This window comes from Amblyomma americanum, chromosome 10 (assembly GCF_052857255.1).
Source record: "Amblyomma americanum isolate KBUSLIRL-KWMA chromosome 10, ASM5285725v1, whole genome shotgun sequence".
Classification (NCBI taxonomy): Eukaryota; Metazoa; Arthropoda; class Arachnida; order Ixodida; family Ixodidae; genus Amblyomma; species Amblyomma americanum.
Genome location: NC_135506.1, coordinates 3,262,047 through 3,276,505, shown reverse-complemented (window position 1 = coordinate 3,276,505; position 14,459 = coordinate 3,262,047). Strand labels below are relative to the sequence as shown.

The window sequence follows — 14,459 nt, the reverse complement described above, 5'->3', positions numbered from 1 at the left end:
GAAGAAAGAGAAAACTGAAAATTGAAAGTTGGATCTTGAGGAAAGGCGCGGCGCTGCGCTGCGGCGGAACACCTGTGGCTCGGTGCTACTAGTGGCGCATGCGCAGTAGTGACTAGGGAGCGAGAGAGAGAAAATAGGCAGTGGCTTAGCTCGGCTATGCCAGGATATACGTAGCGAAAGCTAAGACATAGCATGGTTAGCCATGGTTAATCTTGATTGCAAGTCCAGGTTATTCTGGTTGTCAAGCTATGTTGTAACATTAAAGACGACACAACTGTGGTTGCGGCGCACGCGAGCTCTCCTTTTCAGTCCTCCGACATGTTATCAGATGGAATGTTGTTAGATGGAATGTAGTGACGTCACCTATGGAGCCATGGAAACGCACCACGCTGATTGGTTGGAATGACAGTCACTGATTGGTCCGACACACAATCAGCTTGCTGTTGACGTCACGATGCATTCAATACAGGCTACCCGTGGCTCTAATTTGAGTGTAGCGGCATGAACGTGACATACATCCTGCGCACGCATACTCAAAGTAACTACACACATCGAATGGAATCAGCATTTGGCACCACCCCAGAAGTCGCAGAAATCCGCTTTACCACAGTGCTAAACGTTTGGGCTTTTTTTTTTTTTGATCGTATTGAAAGTTTCTAGGCTTTTCTTACGAAATGCTGGTCATGGGCACACGCACAGATGACCGAATGTTCAGGAATTGTTAATTGTGGCTGTACGCTGTCAAAAATTAAGAAAGGGGAAAATGTGGGATTTTTTTCAGTGCAGGAACTCAAATGTTCAGGCTGAGCGGGCCACCCGAAAAGGTTTTGCGGGCGGTCGCGGCGACGCGCGAGCCGCGAGACCTCTGCGTTCTAGCCTCCACAACACTGCACGCTTTTAGCGACATAAAAAGTGCGCAAGTGTGCGCCTCCATGGACGCAGCGAGCGATAACGGAAATGTCAGAAGTGTGTACCGGGCAGGCTCTGAACGCCGCACGGCCTCCATCGCGCTCTCTCTGGCAAAACTGTTTGGCCGCAGCGCGGTGTCCGTTTATTTGACGAAGGCAGCGCTGCCCAATCTCGCTGTAGTCGCTCGCGTAGAGACGTCGGCCGGGCGGGCTTCTGCGAAGAGCGCGTGCCGCCTGGGACGGTGGGCGTTGCGGGTCGGCGGTGCCAGCGGCGATGGCGCTGTTGGGAAACCCGTGGTCATGTGTTGTTTTTACAGTGATCAGCATAGGTGAGGGTGGCCAGTAAGCGGCAGCAGCGTAACACGGTAGCCCTCGTAGAAAGGGCGCGGGCCACCGTGCTTCGTGTTCGCCGCGGACGTATCCAGAGGACAAAAACTACAACGTCTTTCTCGGGAAACTTCGCTATAAGGGCTAGCGCTTTAAAACAAAAAATGGGAGATTAGGGCAGACGTAGAAAAAAGAAAGAAAAAGAACAGAAGTGAAACCGCCAAGAAGAAGTTAAGGCAGGGAAATCCAAACAGGCCGGTAAAAGCGTACACGCATCCTCCGCGACCCGTGAACGGTGGTAAACGCGCGATCAGTTCGACGGTTTTCATACCCAGGTATTCTGGACAAGCGCATTTTCACCGGGAAGTCGCTTATGAACGCAATTTTTTCTCATAAGGTAAGATTGCAGCGTAAAATCACATATCCGCAGATCTCCCTTCGGAAGGCTTGTAGGTCTTTGCTGTTAACATTTTGTAGCGACAGCTACATTACGCTAGCATTTCGAGCCTTCAGCGTGGCTTTGGCACGTGACGGTGGGCCACGTGGTGCGGAGCAGTTGCTGCTGCCGGCGGCGCGGCGCGCCTTCGAAACCGATCTACTACAGCTGTGCGCATGCGCCGTGTCAAGTGGGACGAAGATGAAGACGGAACGCCCAGCGAAACGGAGCGGCGAAAGACTGACTTTGCAATTCAACTGAGCAAGTTCCACTCGGCCAGCTGTAGCTATCCAGAGCTAAGCCACCGCCATTTTTTTTTTTTGCTATTGTTGCATTGGTTTTCTGTGGCATGCCCTAAAGGAGCCGTGGAAAGATATTCGCAGAGGTTAAGAAAAACGCACGAGCGATCGGTATTCCATCGCTCCTCACCGCACCGCAAAAAAAAAAAAAGCTTGCTTCGTTAACACCGAAGATATCTACGATTAAATAATTGGAGGGGGCATTTCCTCCTTAAAGTTATGGCGCGATAGTGTCATGGGTTGATGTTCATATATGCAGAATTGGTCATTCTCGACTTTACACTCAGAGATCCCCGGGTGTTCTCATATCCACTCCTGGCGCAGTGGTGCAGTGATTAAGCGATGCGCCACTGCCTTGCAATGGCAGGGGCTCCCAGCGGTGGGGCTGGTGAGACCCAGGTTACTCTCGCCGAGCAACCTCTCGTGGCCAATCATTAATTTAACTGGCGCCTGCCACGGTGGTCACAATCCGGTGGGCAGGTTGTGATGACGCCACTCGGTCACGTGACCCAGGTGGCCCACCTATATTGCTTCTCCGGGGAAGTTTTTGCTCACAACGCCGAGGAGGCCGGATTTTGTGCAGAACGGGAGCCTTAACGGTATCGCGTTAAAAATAGAAGCAGTAGCAGTTCGGGACTGTTCCCCTCAATGGCCCATCAAGCCCCACACCGAACGCGTCATCTGGGCAAGGCCAATTAGAAGGCTCGCCCAGATTGCCCACTGACGTCATTGGGGTAGGGGCGGCGAAGAACGCGCGTAAGCTGTCGCCCTAATCGGTTGCGAGCTACTCCGAGCTGCAGATTTTAAAAATTATTTATAAATTATAGGTTCCACGTAGTGATTTTTAATTTGACTCACAAAGATCACTTCCACAGATCTATTGCACTAGAGTATGACCATCGAAATCACTTCTGGTCAACCACTCGATACGGGCAATGGATAAACTTTGAAAGAAAGATTTTGCTACACATCGGCACATTGGTTCATTACCTTCAATATCTCCATATCGGCATCTTACAATATTTCACAGTTACCTCACAATTAAAATTAATGTACGAGAATCCTCCATGGACTTGCTTGCTGAGACGTCACAACTTATGGTTGCCCCTTAATTCCCTGTCCTTATCTGCTAAATAGTTAAATGGTGGCCTCGGTTCCAGCAGTCTTGATGCCATGGGAAGCATAATAGGGTTCTCACATAGCTGCCATCCTCACCGATTGATTACATTCTAGGTGCCACTTACGGTATAACAGGACGTTGCTATGTCTGCCGCTATGTCTATAGGGTGACGCTAGGGAACACTCTCAAAACCTTTCTTTAAACGACAGGAAAAAGCGCAGACGGTAAGAGCTGGATTAACGCAGTGAAAAAAGAAGTAGACTGTAGAACTGCGTAGAATTTGGACAAGGCAAATTATGAAGGTATTGTTCTATGGTAACTCAGGAGGCAGCGCCGTACTCTTTGAAGCTAGATCAGGGTGTCTTAGAGACCGAAGCTACAAAAATAAATTTAACCAAGACGATCACACATGTGCAGTGTGTGGTAAATATGTAGAAATAACATCTTTTACTAGAGTGGGGCGGTATCCATGCAGATGTCGATGAAGGCAGTAGTCTCTCTCCCTGAGGCCTTAGGGCTTAGAGATAACAATGGCCACGTGGATAAATCTGCAGTGTAGAAGTTGCTAAAAATCAATTGTAAGGGGCGGGCGGGGACGTAAGGTTATAAGTTCAGGGTTAGAAATTATATTTAAAGGAAAATGACGACTTTACAGATAACACCGTTATGTTTTATTTGACTGACTTGAAGTTTTGCTGTTCGTGAACACCACACGCTACATGCAGAGGTCGTGGGTTCGGATCTCACCGATTGTATGTGGTCGTTTTTTCTTATACTTTCTATTCAATTATCTTTAATGTAAGAAATCGTTGGCCCACTAACTTTCTATTGATCTGCGCCACAAATTAAAAAAATAATGCTAACACTCCCTTATGCCTTTCTCGGTTTCAGTTACTGTTGGCCTTCTTGGTCTGGTTGCGTTGGTTGGATTCTTGGATCGATCGAGGCCTGGCCTCCTGTGAACACTTCTTCAGCTTTCGTGATTCAAAGCGGCACCTTTGTCCTTCTGCAGCTTTTCTTGTGTGTGTATGTGGTCGAACAGTTTCCGTGTGGTCGTAGCCACAGCCATATCGGTCAGTAATAATAATAATAATAATTGGTTTTTGGGGAAAGGAAATGGCACAGTACATATCTGTCTCATATATCGTTGGACACCTGAACCGCGCCGTAAGGGAAGGGATAAGGAAGGGAGTGAAAGAAGAAAGGAAGAAGGAGGTGCCGTAGTGGAGGGCTCCGGAATAATTTCGACCACCTGGGGATCTTTAATGTGTACTGACATCGCACAGCACACGGGCGCCTTAGCGTTTTTCCTCCATAAAAACGCAGCCGCCGCGGTCGGGTTGGAACCCGGGAACTCCGGATCAGTAGTCGAGCGCCCTAACCACTGAGCCACCGCGGCGGGGGATATCGGTCACCTGCCGGCACTGTTTTCGGTTTTATTCAACTCAGCTTCAAATTAACTGCTTTCCTATGCACTCCCTGCGCACCGAAATTTTAATTTAACACTTCAGTGAAAAGCTGCTCACTAAACGTTATGGCTCTCATTAACCTACGGCAGGGAAATCAATCTCCTAGCTGTTACGTCGTAAACGTCGTCTTTTAAATGACCTCAAAACACCGCAACGCTTGAATGCACAAGGTCTTTTTTCTTTCACTCCAATTCAAACTAATATTTACTCAGCTGAACACAAAAAAGAAAAAAAAACGGCTTCAGTGACTGGAAACGTGGTTGTCCTCGCTTGCTTTGAGTTTATGGCCGCGGATAACCTTGCTGCGTCAGGGGCGGGGTTCAAGCCTGGCCTTGCCGTAGAAACGCGTCAACAACTATCCAAGGGTTGGAAGGACGTGGCGCTGTTGTAAACCTAACCGGCCTTGTTTCCCGTCCATCGCGCGAAGCAAACATATTCTTTTTTTCGAGGCTCGTTTTGCGAAAACAGCCCTGTTCTCTGCTTTAGCTGGCAAATGGCAGTCGTTCGCCTGAACTGGAGAAAGTACGCGACCGGTCGCGGATATGCCAGCTGTGCGAAGGCCGGCCCTTCGCACACTGCCTCGCGCATCCATGTGCTTTCTGACGTGCTGCCCCAGTCGCTGTTGTACTGCGGGTGACCCGGGGCCGTCGCCTGCTCAGCTGCACTGTGTAGATTTTTAATGGCGGAGGGCAATATCCGAGGAAAAGCAGAATGCCAGCTTGGTGTGCACTCTTCACACATGCGCTCACAAGAGTGCGGCTAAGGATGCGTTGTTCCTTACCGGGAGCGGCATGCTTGACGCAGTGCACTGCAGGAAATGTGGTCCTGCTCGCATACCATCTTTGCCGAGTGATCATCATCGCCAGGTAAACTGGCTGCCCTTAACGCTTCTCACATTATCAGGAGGCACTCGCATGGTGACAGCAGAAGCGCAGGCTCAGGTGGCGCAGGTTATCGTCTCAGCCTACCAGGGCTGGGGACGACGCTTCTGTCGCCTGAGCATTATATGTTAGCAGAACGGTATAGGCACCCTTGTATTAACATGACCATTTAATTGACATAACATGTCAGAAAGACCCTTCTGTGTCACCATGAACCAATGACCCCAGCGTCAAGTTTTCGCTGAATATCTTTCTTTTTCTAAGTGCAGTTCTTGTCCACCTGTGGTTGCTTGCATTGTTTTTCAACCTCTGGGCAGAATTTAAAATAAACGAGAGTTCCGAGCGCTAGCTGTTCGTTCTATTTCGTAATGATTGCGGCTGTACGCACGCGGCCGAGTGGCTTCAGTGGCCAGTTCATTTTCACGACCCTCACTAAGGCGGCATTTCGAAGTTGCAACGAGAGACACTGTGTGTTCGCAGGGTGTCCTTCGGAAGCCTCAAGGGCTCCATGGTGGAGACACTCGTGTACCAGGACCAAGGACCCGCCCACGAACTGGCTCCGCTCCTCAACGGGTGAGTGAGTGACGGCCTTTTCGGGACCTTGCAGCTCTGGCTTGCACCAGATGGCCCCACCTTCTCCTTCACAAGGGCACGACTCGAAATGCATTAAACTCAGGGGCCTTGTGGCCAATGTGCGTGCAAGAAGCATGCCCACCTTTTTCAGACACTACCGCCACTTGTTGTCAGCCAGTAGTGAACACGGCGTGACTCAGTGGGGATATATTTGAAACTTTTTTGTTTTGAGGAAACTATTGAGTCCCGCGAGATTCCGCGGGAACGTGTTGGTTGTCATGGCCAAGTCACCCTCGTCGCCGCGAAATCTGACCCATAGATTGCTTCCTCCGTTCGCATCAACTATTTCTGACGGCCATAGAAAATCACTGGGATGTGTCAGCCACGGGAACTACAAGCGTTTGTCCACAGTTCCTGGGCATAATTGTTCTAAAGAAGGCACACGCTCATTAGCTGAGCCTTCGACCAAACGCTTTGGAACCTTTTTGGTAACTGACCATCAAAGCGCGACGACCGGACGAAACTAACACAATTAGGACGCAATGAGACTCTGCGGGAGGAGGGAGCCCACGATGTAGTGTCCCCGAGCATGCAGCTTTGTACATGTGTGTATAGTTTTTACATTTTTTTTTTTTTGCTGCGGAATGGGGCATGGGGACGATGATAGCAGCGACACACAGAGAATGCTAAGCCGGGAAAATCGGATGTTTACTGAGGTGAACAACAACTAGGCTAACGCAGCGAGCGCCGTGAAAAATTCCATTATTTGGAACAAACAACGTTCGACTGACGTTCCGCGTTTGAGAGGCGGGCCCTTCAGCGCCGTCTCCGTAAGAGCAGTCCGAGTGGCAAATAAGGAAAGGTGCATACGCTCCGCCGGTGTGGTCACGTTCCAAGACAGCGTGGTGCGCGCAGAGTTCCCTCAGCAAGGAGAGCATGAAATGCGAGAGAAGCGGAGCATGACGAGTCGCGGCTCGTGAGCTGGCCACCCATGCATGCTCAGCGAGGTGTGGACACCACGCTCGAAGAGCAGGGATCGCGTGGAAAAGCGTCGTGGTTTCATGGACGATGTGTGTGCCCGAACGAGGTCGACTCCGCGAGACCATGAAGCGACGCGTCATTACTGTTCGCACTTTGCTCTTTTTGCGGATATGCAGCTGCATCTATACGTGGACGCGGCTCTCACAGGGCGGTACTGATAGAGTGACCGCACCACGAGTTTACTACGCCACAGCTGCTGCAAAGAATGCCTAGTAGTTGTGGTTCAATCAACCAATAAATCAATCAATCAATCAATTAATCAATCGATTAACCGATCAATCAATCGATCAATCAATCACAATTAGCCATTCAGGTAAGTCAAAATCAATCAATTTATCTTCGCAAACGCAGCTCTACAGCTACAGTTCTGAGTGGACGCCGACTGGCAACTGTAGATGAAAACGGGGACCTCAGAGCAGCGTTTGGTGTACGATTTAACCGGTAGATTAATAAACATAAAATTCGCATTGAACAAATGATGAAATACAATACAACACAATGATGAAACACAATACAATACAATACAACTAATGAAATCATGTGTGAGATCTTGTCCACTTGTTTCTTCTGTCTCGCAGTGCGATGCCCTTAAAATCGACCTCATTAAATTTTCACACAGCAGTGTTGGGAAACTTGCGAGAGAATGCGCGTTTGAACAACGCCAGCAGATGGCGCTGTCCGTTGTAAACCACAGAGTGGCTTGACTCGGCATCTGTTTTGGCCTCGAGGCTGAAAGCATAGCGGCCATTTGATGAGTGCTATACAGTCATCGCGTGAAAATGTGCTCATGCGCAGCAAATTTGGTAAGTCTGCTGGAGGTCAGCGGGGCACTTCGTTGTCCTGTTGTTAACGGGATCGGGCTGGTGGTGATGATGATGACTATGAGCTGAGCAGGGGAATTTCTTCGTTGCAAATGGCTTCGTAGCTGTGTCTTCTTCACACTGCATGTAAAAGAGAGAGAGGGAAGGCTTTATTAACAGGAAGGGTGTAGTTCTACATATATTGGGAAAGTGGAAAGGGAAGAGAATTAAGAGGAAGAGAGTACAAGTCGGACGGGGTGACGTCATGAGGCAGTGAGCTGCGTGCACTGTCACGTGTCCAGGGAAGGCTCGGGGAGCTTCTTTTTGCATTGGCAGCGAAAAATAACTGCAGTCTCACACGTTCGCCTACTGGCGAGTCGTTCGCATCTTTACTGGGGGCCAGCAAAGAAGAATAAAACGGTTTTGTGGACTGAAGGGAGCCAGTGACTGTACAGTCGCGACTGTTGAGTAAGCTTCGTCTTTATTGCTTTTTTTCTTTGTCGAATTGTGATCAGTACATCGTTGAAAACTAGCATCATCGATAAGTTTGACGATGGAAGTGCTAGAGAGGACAAGGCTGGCATAATGCAAGGGATCAGTTTTAATTACAGGCTGTTTTTATTCTTTTAGCCCTTTCTGTAGTCGGGATCGGCCACTCGTAGTGAATATTGTTAGGAGCGGAATGAAGCGAAGAAAAAGAGTCGCTGTGTTATACCTGCCCAGCAGGCTTGCTTGTGGATGCAAGCGGATGGGTTTTTGCGAGTTCCATGCCTCTGGAGACGTTTGGTAATGGGGGGATAGCTTAGCCACAGTGACAGCGATCAGTTGTTCCCTGTTCCCCACTACCATCGACTACGGACCGCGTTGTCGCAAGTTGTCGTGCATGCGAAACGGACTAAACCGCAGTTAGCGGGAACATTGTCGTCAAAATCTGCCGTAGTCCCGACATGCGCATCGCAGGCTTTGCAGAAAGGAATCTCCCGAGGCCGCATCCTTCCTAGATTCTTTGTTGAACCCATTACTTTGCCCTTCCTCTGATGCCGCCTGCGATTCTTGCCTGTCTTCTTCTGCCTTGATGACGAGTATTGTGAATAGGAATTGGCGCAGTTGTTACGTTCTCTTGGACGTGTGGGAGGATGTTGGTTAGTTCTTCGAGTGCCTGTAGGATCTATAGTTGTTTTCCGAGTTTGGACAGCAACGCGCGGCCGCTGAGGTGGTTTGAAGTTCTTGTTTCTGACTACTGTGCAATTCGTCTCGTTGCTCGTGGAAGGTGTTATGGACACCAAAGTTTAGTGCCTTCTCTGTTTGGTTAGGCAGTCCCAGAACCGTCTCGAAAGCGCCTTTATAGAGGGTGTCGATGACTAGGTTCAGTGGGTGATACGGGAGGCTGTATGTGAGGAGGCCAACTACCAGTGTGTTGTCTCTTCTCTCGTTCCCTTCTTGGGTCTTGTTATTCTGGCTGTCATTCGAGAAATGGCGAAAGCAACTGGCCCACGACTCCCACGTTCTATACAGGGGCACATCCCACCCCCGACAAGCTTACGGTGGCAACAGCTGACTCGAAGCGTAAAACTGATACGCGCGGGCAATCCCCAAGAGGTCGAAACAACTGCGGTTGCTCCAACAGACCTTCACAGAAAGAAAGTCGGTTTATCATCCACCATTGTAACTGACTCTCAAGCAGCATGCAGAAACTTCACTCAAGGCCGACTCCCCGCACAATCGGCAGCCATTCTCAACTTCAATCAAGCAACACCACCGCATCATTCGGACCGTCGGACACGAGAGCCAGGAAGGGAATGAGGTGGCGCATGGTCTAGCCCCAGGCCTAACGGGGCGGACCTAGGCCCACACCCCTACGCCTACCCCAGCCCCTTACCCCACGCCTAGGGGGTGGACTTTAACACATTAGGCTAGAAAGCCGCAAGTACCCTCCCCCACACAAGAGGCTCATAACGGCAGAAGCCATGGATTGGCGACTCATCCAAACAAACACGTATCCCAACCTTTACGTAAGGAGCAAAATATACCCAACCCTCTATAGCTCTAAGTGCCCCGTGGTGTGGTGCCTGCCCAACCCTTTTCTACATACCATGGGAACGCACAGCCAAGCCACTTAACACACACATACGAGCAGTGGGAGGCAGCGCTGTCCAGCGATGCTTTGGACGTCCAGCAACGGGTCGTCCGACTGGTCCGCAAGCAGCCGAATCCAGCTGAGCCCTGTACTAAGGGAACCGACCTCCATCCCCGTCCCTTTCCTGCAATAAAGTTTTTCCTCCTCCGCCTCCGACTGCGACACCAGGCATATGTGGAACAGGCAAGTTAACAATGAAGTGCATACTGCAACCGCGCAAAACAACGAGGGATGAAGAGAAGAAAGCACAGGACGAATCCGCGTTTTGTTCTGTGCATTCTTCTCTTCGTCCCTCGTCGTTTTGCGCGGTTGCAATATGCACTCCAAGGTGTACGTGGCTACGTCACTCGCCACATCGCGAATCGCGGGCGAGGTTGACCGCTGGCAGAAGTGCTAAATAGAAAAAAATTAACGAGATGCTTTGTTATAGTTTCCGTATTGACGCAAGTATGGCGGCGGCAATGTCTGTGTTGTATAAACGCCTGCTATTTTGCCTTTACAGAAACGAAATTCGCCGTTTTCTTCGCTGCTCTTGCTGAAACCTACAGAAGCGTTGGTGGAGGGAGGATTGGAATGGCCAATTTTTTTCTCGTTGCCGCCAGAGACCTGTCGCTAGTGCCAAGTGTCCGTTCAGAGCAACAGATTGAGTGACATTATAACACCTTGGAGAAATTGTGTAATCCCAGTTTCTCCTCTTTATACAGTGAATCGTTGCGGAAAGCTACACAGATTGCGTTGTCCAGTCCGCACACCGGCGGTCCATGATTGGTTGGCCTGCTGACCAATCACGCTGTAGTGCCTCTGTCCTGCCTAATCACAACGAAGCATTCGTATACACGCGCGCGTAGTAGAGGTCAGCTGCGCCCCTCCCGCCTTCAATTTTCTGTTTGACTAGTGTCTGTTCTCCGAGATGTGTTCAGTAAGTATAGGCCCATGGCCCGCAAACTGTGCAGCGATAGCTGTTGTCGGCGTTCTGCGGCGTTGACGTAACACGGCGAAGTGAGAGGAACGAGGGGGGAAAGGAAAGAGAGGCAGGTGCATCGTGCCTACCTGATTGGTCAGCATACAGTGACGTCACGCCTGACGTGACCGCAACGCGCCACGCTGATTGATCCGAACACAGTGACGTCACACACTCTTTACCAGAGAAGACAGATGCTAATGAATGAACAATGTTATGTATTTATTTATTTATTTGTTTCTCAAAGGTCCACGAGGGACATTACATGAGGGGGACATTACATTCATAACGCCGAAAACAGGAAGACAGTTTCAAAATGCACTAAGCAGCCGGAAGACGGAACACGAATGCCGACTTATTCGATTCAATCATATGAGTGCGAAGTTAGTCGGGGAAGAAAAGTTTATCGTCTGCGAGCGTCGTGTATAGCTTGCAAAACGCTGCACCGTATTATTTATCAAGATGGATTCGGCTGTTGGATGCACACACGTGGCCAGCGCACGACGCATGTATGTTGAGTGGGCGTGCCGGCGATCCACTTCATGGCATGCTCGTTAGCTGAATAGAATCAGAGCAGCGGGCCACTGAAGGAAGGACCGCTGTGTGCAGCCTTGTCACCTGTCTGCCTGTCTGTCTCGGCGCGTGCGCGCGGAACGATGAGTAATACGCGTCCAAGAATTCCGTGACATCTATAAGAGCGGCGCGCTGCAGCAGATCCCGAAGGACGCTGTGGGAAAAGAAAAAAAACGAGAAAACAAAAACATAGCCGTGGTCCGTATAAAGGTACGTACGCAGAGACCGAACGCACGCGCCCTCTGGCGTGTATAGTATACGTGCATAGGGACAACACGAGTTGTGCCCGTCGAGCCGTGCCGTCTGATTGCTGTCTTGCGTGTTCCGCACTGCCAACTTGTCTTCGGAACTGCGAGTTACGGCCGATCGTGGGGAGAGGAGGAAAAGGAAATGAAGGACGTTAGAGAACTGAGGCAGCAACGCGGGCAGCCCTCTTCCTTTTTATTTTCTTTCCGCCGCGGCCGCAGAGGCGTGCCGCGTCCTTCTGCTGTGTTGTTGCGTAGGCCGTTTCGGCTCCTCTTCCCTCTAATCCACCCGTTTTCCTATTTTTCTTCACTGCACGCGCGCTGTACGAAGGGAAAAATATAGAAAGCAGGCGAAAAATGGGAATTGGGTTTATATAAATAAAAAAGAAATCTCGTGTCCGGGACCCTCCGGCTGTCCCTGTTTTGCTTCTTTTTCAGCCAAACACGCACGCTTGCAAGCGCCCAGCAGCACAGGTATGCACGAGTGCGTGCAGTACAGAGGCTTCGCGGAGCCGTGCAGAGGTTGATGGAATGTCGCGCACCGGTAATGCGTAATAATAGTAATCGGCGCTCGATCGGTCGACTCCTTAATCACCGCAGGTCAGTCGATCGATCAGTCAAGTTCGCCGAAGTGGCCGGGAAGCCGGCGATAAATCTTTTGTCGTGGTCGGCGCGCCCCTTAACAACAAGGGACTCTGTGTACGGTATGCAGAACGTGGAGCTCGTTAAGTTTGAGTGACGTTTGCAGAGATTCGGCAAAGTCAGAAAATGGAGCGAGGCAAAACGGTGACGTGAAAGCCCGCTTTCCGCGTTGCAGTACTTTAGCAAATGCGGACAAGGATTCCACGAAAACGGGCAGCTGCAGAGAGCCGTTGCGGCGAGAACTCTTCGCGAAGATGAATCAGGTTGGAATTTGCCGTGCTAGAGCACAGAGAGCCTGAGCTGTAAGTGTTCGTATATCCTGTCCAGCAGGATAGGATGGGGGTGGACAAGTTGTTACCTATTCATTTTGTTTAATTTACTGAAGCTGCGATCTTTGGTACAAGACATTACATTATGTTCGAGCGCCACCGTATGTGAGAATAGATGTGCAGTCATGACTTTGTAGTCAATTAAGCAACATTTGTACTAATAAACTGGCCAATAAATCATTGTATGAGCTTTGTTGCTAATTGCAATCTAGGGCAGTCATTGGCTGTGCAGTCCTTTGCTTGCCTGTCTTAAAACAAAAACACTGCGACATTAATTTCACACATCATAGCTGCTATTATGACTTGGTTGCAACCATAATTTACAGTATTCGGTCATGGTAGGCAGCGTCGTATGTGCCATTAAATTTGCGCCTCGAATAATGTCGGGCAATTCTACGTACCGCCCTCCGGTGTAACATTTTATTGTCTTATCAGAGTGAGTGCTCCGGTCTGCTCGTGCTCACCGAATCGTCCCAGCAGGTGGTTAGAAGAGCAGGTGGAGAAATAACTAGCGTTTTCTAAGGCCTATTGGTGAAGAAAGTGTCTGCACAGGATGGAGCGGGAAAAAGCGTACAAGAAGATCACGTACCGACCATTCCCAATGTTCACCTTGTTCGCGAAGTCATCTGCATAAAAGAATAAAACCGGTGCTCTCAATCGCGTGAGTCTTAGTCAAGAAGCAGGAATAGCAAAAATAAACTAATTATTTTTTTCTTTTTCGCTGTAAGGGAGGTTTAGTTCCGGCGACGTTCGCTACACCGGGACTCCTCCCGACTCTGTTAACGCACCGTGGCAGCAGCCGCACGGCTCGCCTTCTCAGCAAGCAGCTCATCCGGGCGAGGAGGAAAGCAAGAGGAGGGCGACAGATTCGACGCGTGTCGAATTGGAGCGAAGGGTATCGTATGCGCATCGCATGCGGCGGTCAAGGCCCGGCGTGCGTCTCCGGTCGTGCTCCGCGTACCCTTGCCGGTACGAACGCCGTGCTGCGTACGCGCGCCGTCTTCTCTCGGCGAGCCGCAGGTGTGAGGGGGCCACGCAACGCCCCCGGAGGACGAGCTCGTGCAGACACGACGACACGCGAGCCTTTTATTTACTTAGATGGAGGCTGCAGGTGCCTGGCAGAGGCGCGGCGGCTGCTTCTTTTTGCGCTGGGAAGAAAATCACACAACACACGGAAGACAATGCACACGCCAGAAAACGCTGAAAGTGTACGAAAAATAAACACTAAGGCAGTGAGCCGTGATATTCACCGTAAATGGTAAATTCGAAAAAACTCAATAAGTCAGCACTAAACATAAAAATCTTAGGCGATCCTCGGTGGATTATTTGAATGCACTAACGTTTTCTGTTGCTGCTTCTCCCATTGTAGATCCGCCGTTAGGGCATGGCGCGATAGAGTTAATGGGCGAATGTCTATATCTGCGGAATTGGTCATTCTCAACTTTATATTCATGCATCGCTCGGAGTCCTCATGCCAATCGTGGCGGAGTAGTGCGGCGGTTAAGTGGTGTGCCACTGCCCTGCGATGGCAGGCGCTGCCAACGATGGGACGCTGGTGAGACCCAGATTGCTCTTCGCGAGCAACCTGCCACGGTGGGCAGTTTACTGCCAGTCCAGTTGGCAGGTTGTGATGACGTCGCATGGTCAGGTGACGTAACAGAAAAAACAGCGCAAACAGGGGACGATGAACGGCATCGTCCTGTGTCTCCGCGCTGTTC

The 14,459-nt window shown here is 50.2% G+C and overlaps 1 protein-coding gene across 2 annotated transcripts in view; it reads left to right on the top strand.

The window, feature by feature from the left end:
- LOC144106277 (uncharacterized) overlaps nucleotides 1–14,459 on the top strand; it is a 148,083-nt gene that overhangs the window by 38,017 nt on the left and 95,607 nt on the right. The window contains exon 2 of one of the 2 annotated variants that reach the window (XM_077639039.1): nucleotides 5,921–6,013. The exons of the other annotated variant lie outside the window; for it this stretch is intronic. Within the exon in view, the coding sequence (XP_077495165.1) occupies nucleotides 5,921–6,013 (93 nt within the window). The remainder of the gene's footprint in view (nucleotides 1–5,920; nucleotides 6,014–14,459) is intronic. 2 annotated transcript variants of the gene reach the window in all.